The 6,024-nt window shown below is 54.9% G+C and overlaps 1 protein-coding gene across 1 annotated transcript in view; it reads left to right on the forward strand.

The window, feature by feature from the left end:
- INSR (insulin receptor) overlaps nucleotides 1-6,024 on the forward strand; it is a 134,077-nt gene that overhangs the window by 24,635 nt on the left and 103,418 nt on the right. The window contains exon 2 of the mRNA XM_045290315.1: nucleotides 3,990-4,541. Within this exon, the coding sequence (XP_045146250.1) occupies nucleotides 3,990-4,541 (552 nt within the window). The remainder of the gene's footprint in view (nucleotides 1-3,989; nucleotides 4,542-6,024) is intronic.

Below are 6,024 nucleotides of genomic sequence, written 5' to 3' on the forward strand. Positions count from 1 at the left end.
TGGTATGTGTGTGTGCATGGTGTGTGATGCATATATGTGGTGTGTGCGTGGTACATGTGGTGTGCATGGTGTATATGTGTGGTAATTGAGTGTGTTTGTAGTGTGTGGTAATTTGTGCATAGTTGTGTGGTGTGTGGTGTATGTCGTGTGTGTTCATGGTACATATGGTATGCATGGTATATGTGTATGTGGTGTGTGGTATATGTGTGTAGTATGTGTGCACAGTGTGTGATGAATGTGCGTGGTGTGCATGGTGTGTGTGTGGTTTATATGCGTGGTGTGTGTGCACGGTGTGTGTTGTATGTGCATGGCGTGTGTGTAGTGTCTGTGCGGTGGGTGTGTAGTGCATGGTGTCTGTATCTGTGTGGTGTATGCTGGTGCATGTGTTCCCTGGACAGCTGATCCGTCCTGGACGGATGGGGACTTGGAACATGGCTGCTGTGTGTGCCCCAGTTCTTTGCTCGGCAGTTTTCTTTCTGAGGGGCTGCCTTGGTGAGTTGCTCCCGGCACATCTACAGAGCACTCACTACCGTTCTTTAGCACTGTCTGTTTGCCTCAAAGACCGTGGGGCAGGTTGAGGGTCCCGGAGTGAAGTGGTCAGGGCTTTGGGACGGGGCTGAGGACTGTGGGGGCAGGGTGGGAGTGTGAGGGGCAGGGATTGGGAAAGGGAAGCTATCCTGGGTGGCTCTGAAACTGTTGACTGTGGCGCAAACCCAGTCATTGCTACAAAGTCCACTCCAAGTCTGGAACCCCTGGCTGCAGCGCAGAGCAGCTCCGTGGGGTCCTCCCGGGTACCCTCTGCACGGAAGCAGATCGCCGGGCATTTCTTCCCTGGCACCATGGGTGCATCACCGCTGCCGGCTTCCCAGTTGGACATCAAGCACAAACCGTTTGTGACAGTGGGAACCCTTCTGAGGTTAGCCCTGCTCAGCGTGCCTATTTAAATCCATGCACAGTGAGCTAAAGTTAGAGACTCAGACCTTCTGCTGCACGATCCGCACTTCAAGTGCTCAAGAGCCATAAAGAGATGGAGACAGATGCCACCTCACCTGGTGGCTGCCGAACAACACTCTGCGCCGTAGGATTTTCAGGGGCTGGTGTTTCAGAAGTAGATCACCGGGCCTTTCTTCCGAGTGTGCCTCTGGGTGGACTCCAGCCTTGCTTCAACACACACACACACACACACGGAGCCTCCTGCCTCTCGTAAACACCAATAAACTCTGCCCTCGACACATTTGCTTGTTCTACGTGTTTCATCCGAGCGAGAACATACCGTATGTATGTGGTAACAGATTTGCAAAACCACACCTCCAGGATGTATCACTCACACAATATCCTGTAAAGACTGGAATTTTCAGCCCCCACCTGCTCCTTCGCTTTCAGACGGTCACACAGGTCCCCTCCCGAGAGCTCCATTTCCGGTCAGCTGAGGAGGAACGTGTAGGTTGGCACTGCATGTCCTGTGGGTCATGAGAGGGTTAGTTGAGCACTGTATTAGGACTGGTGAGATAAATGGACACACACACACACAGAGACTTTAAGAAGTTGGTGGAAAAATCACATTTTCTTTCGACTTCATCTTCCCCACCAATGAACGTTTTGAAGTTTTGAAGCCTGTATGTGTGTGTGTGTAGAGGGAAGGAGTGAGGGAGGAAGAAATTCACTTCACGGATTTAGACATAACCATTTTAAGGGCTGGGAAGTCCAAACCCTGTAGATCAGGTGACAAGCTGGAGGTTCCTTCTGGCTTTTTGTCTATTTATAGTCGGAAGGCAGACCACACCACTGTAGGAACTCCCCTTCCTAGTGGTCGAGTGATCATATTAGATGGCATTATGGAAAGTGATGACCTTCTACTGCATCCGATTACATTATAGAGCATGCTCAGATTACGTTATGGAAGGCGATCACATTACGTTATGGAAGGGGATTACACCACACCCCCACCACTTTGCGGAATAGCACCCAGACTAGGGTTTGGCCAGTCCACTGGGAACTATAGCTCAGGCAGGTTGACTTGGAGAATGAACCATCACACCCAGACTGGCACGCACTATGCATTGCTGTGTGTGTGTGTGTGTGTGTGGCGGGGGGTAGGCAGCTCTGCTTCACTTCATTGTTTCTCCTCTTAGGCTGTTTTGGAGGGGAGGACACAGAGCCTTGTGAGAGGGTAGGCAGCCTGTCTAACCTGGGGTGTCCTCGTGGCCCGGGAATGGGGAGCTAGCAGAGGGGCAGAACCTTTGAGGGTGTTCCTGCGACATGTGGGCCCAGCAGGAGCCGTGGAGGGTGCTGGAGCCTGGGCAGGTGGAGCATTTTTGGAGGAATGGGTGTGCAGGCAGATTCCCAGGGAGACCAGGCGGGCTGGGAGGCCCTCAGCACGGCGCACCCAGGTGAAAGGTAATTAGGTCTTGACTTCGGGCCAGGAGGGCGGTCTGGCTTAGGGAGCTGACAAAACAAATCCCTGAAGCTCCCTTAGGCCCACTGGGGATGCAGGCACCTTTATCCCCCTAAAGTGTTTCCGGGAGCACTTCCCCATGGTGAGGCAGGGACGACTCCCCTTTCCCCTTCTGCATCTGCCCATTGTTGCCCAACTGCCCACGTGACCCCTTTATCCCAGTGGCATCAGCGTTGGTGCTGTTCTGCAGGTGATTCGTAACCTTCAGGCCCCACACAAGTGCTGCCAGCGGTCCTTCCTGGCCGCTGGGCACAAAGCACTTAGGCACCAAGTGGGGACAGGGGCTCCCTGTTCTTCAGAATGGCAAGACACTGCCCCCTCCCACCAAAAAGCATCCCCCAAATAACAGAAAACAAAACCAATTATCTTCAGGCGCCCTCTCCCACACGCCTGGTGCTACCTTGTGCCCCAGGGTTGGGGGTGGGGCGGGATGGGCAGTGTCCATGGCGGAATTTAGAAGTAGCTCACCAGGCCCTCCTTTCCAAGGGGTTGCCCTGCCTTTCTTACAAGGAGCGCCAGTGGCCCGGTGGTTAAGCACTTGGCCGCCTGCTGGAAGACTGGCAGTTGGAACCACGCAGTGGCTCCCCGGGCCCGGGAGGAGGAGGACGACGTGGTCCTCTTCTTCTGTCCAGCTCACGGGGCTGGCGCTTTGGAAGGCAATATCCAGGCCTTTCTTCTGAGGTGCCTACGGGTAGACTGAGACTTCCAGTGGGCAGCCCAGCGCCTAGCTGTTTGCACCAGGGGGCAGAGCCCTCAGGCCGGGTGGTACTTATTGAAAGGCTCACTTTCATTTGGTTTCCAGCTGAACGGCTGACTGTGATTCGGGTGTGTGTTTACCAAACACGCTGGTTTCCCCAGTCAACGGTTGACGCCCAGCTCCTGTCGTGACTTCAGCCGCGATCTTCTCGCAACACAAGGCCCACTTCCTCCTGGGGTTCCCGATGCCCTTCCTCCTCCTCTCCCGCCGCTCCTGCCTACCCGAGTTTGGTTTTTGGGGCACAGGCTGCCCTTTGGGTCCTGGCTAGTTGATAACTGAAGAGCACATTCCTCGAGGGTGTTACCGTTCACTTTCTAGGTTTGTCTGTTGTTGGGGTGAAAGGTGATCCTTAAGGCAGGGAGGGTTCAGGTCCAAGTTTGAAGGGTGTCTAAGGATCATAGTCTCCGGGGTTCCGCCAGACTCTGCCAGACCGGTTGATCTGGCCTTCTTTACAACGTCAGCTTTGATCCACATTTATGTCTCACGCTCGGTGCCGACTGACCCGAGCGGGTCGGGTTGGTAGTGGTAGCGCGGGGCACCATCTAGTCCCTTCTGATCCTAAGCAAACAGAGGCTGAGGTTTCCAGAGCCCTCCTTAGACCCGGTGTTTCCTTGAATCCTTGATTTCTGTCATTCCTCTTTCCTCTGGATGGGAAGAGACACAGCTTTTAAGAACCACCCCACCCCCAGTGGCTACTCACCCAAGTGCGATATAGAGTGCTGTCTTAGTGGCCCCATCTGCTCACCCGTCTTCTCCTCCCCGCTCTCCCCCGCCCAGTGTGTCCCGGCATGGACATTCGAAACAACCTGACCCGGCTGCACGAGCTGGAAAACTGCTCCGTCATCGAAGGGCATCTGCAGATCCTGCTGATGTTTAAGACGAGACCCGAGGATTTCCGTGACCTCAGTTTCCCCAAACTCATCATGATCACCGACTACCTGCTGCTCTTCCGCGTCTACGGGCTGGAGAGCCTCAAAGACTTGTTCCCCAACCTGACGGTCATCCGGGGCTCGCGCCTCTTCTTCAACTACGCGCTGGTCATCTTCGAGATGGTGCACCTGAAGGAGCTGGGCCTGCACAGCCTCATGAACATCACACGGGGGTCCGTGCGCATCGAGAAGAACAATGAGCTCTGCTACCTGGCCACCATTGACTGGTCGCGCATCCTGGACTCTGTGGAGGACAACTACATCCTGCTGAACAAAAACGACAATGAGGAGTGTGGGGACATCTGCCCAGTCAATGCCAAGGGCAAGAGCAACTGCCCAGCCACTGTCATCAACGGGCAGTTCGTTGAGCGGTGCTGGACCCACAGCCACTGCCAGAAAGGTAAGGCCAGGGCAGCGGTGGGGGGGTCCGGGGAGGTTTTCCTGGCCTCCTTATTGAAGGCTGGGCCCTTAGGTTTGTGGCCACGTGACTGACTCGATAGAGTCATTCGCACTAGACCAGGGTGTGCCAAATATTAACCACAAAGGTTCAGAGAGCCCATACTTTAGACGCCGGTGGGGGTGGTGGGGGTGGTGCATCTGATCTCTGGCACAGTGGCTTTGCTCTGTCACTGCCCCAGGGCGGCAGGCAGCCACAGACAGCCCGTAAACCAAAGGGCCCAGCTAGGTTTCAATAAAACTTTATTTATAGCAACGAGCCTGGGGCCGGGTTGTGCCTGTGGGCTGTGTGCTAGATAGAGGGTTGGGTCCAGTTGGGTCGGATGCCCCTCTTCCTTGGGATCAAGATGTACATTCAAGACTGAACATTCTGGGCTAAAAACAAGAGTCCAGTTGGTTGGTTTCTTATCTGATAGAAGCGACGTGCCTCTTTGTAGACATCTGGAAAAAGATCGTACGTGCTCACCAACCAATCAACTGGAAACAGCCACTGGTTAATGCCGAGTGGGAAGTGCCGGTGGGCCGTGGTGGAGTGGGTGAGTGGGTGTCTGCTAGAACAGCCAGGCCTGTTTACGGCCTCCTTCCTGAGCCAGCGAGGCGAGGGCTAAGTGCTCTCCAGCGTTGCTTCTCCAGTACACTTTCTGGGTCAGAGGCACTTGACCCACACGGGCCTTCCGGAAATGCTGCCCTAGGGAGGGGGCGCTCTCTGAGCGGGAGCACCTGAGCCAGCTCTTCTCTAATTGCCTGGGAGGCAGGGGAGGGGGCGGTGCTGGGGGGACAGGTGTTCCTGGTCGCTGCTGTTTGCATCCTGTTGATACCAATCTGTGGGAGAGGTAGGGTTGTTTATTTGCCACTTGAGTTCTCACTTCCTTGTCTTCTCCGTCGTCCATTGATTTTTGTGGACGTCAATGTTGCCAAGGTGATTTTCGGGACCCTTGGTTGATGGGCTCTGGGGCCTTTGCTGGGGGAGCTGGAACTGTCCGTGGGGCCCAGAGCTGAGCATTGGCCCCGCTTCTGTTGCTCTCCGGCCGACATCAATGGTTGCCACTGGACTGCCAGCCTCAAGGCTGTCTGGTTGAGCCTCCCCTTCGGTGCTGCGCAGGAAACGCCGGGCTATATGCCGGGCCGCAAAGACGGCAGCTGAGATAACCCAAAGCAGTGCTTCTACTCGCAGCCAGGGTTGGGGGTGGGTTGGGGGGGCTGGTGCGCCGTGAGTCAGGGCAGACTCCGTGGCAACAGATTTGGCGTGGGCTTCTGTTTTTATGCTTATAAAGGTCCTTTCTGCCCATAAACCAGTTTTTAGTCTTCTGACATATACACACACACAGATACATCATCTCACCATCATCAAGTTGATTCCAACTCATAGCGATCCTGCAGGTCAGAGTAGAAGTGTCCCTGTGGGGTTTCCAACATTGTAACTCTTT

Source organism: Echinops telfairi, unplaced genomic scaffold (assembly GCF_000313985.2).
Source record: "Echinops telfairi isolate 266 unplaced genomic scaffold, ASM31398v2 ScPeMD7_36;HRSCAF=134, whole genome shotgun sequence".
NCBI lineage: Eukaryota > Metazoa > Chordata > Mammalia > Afrosoricida > Tenrecidae > Echinops > Echinops telfairi.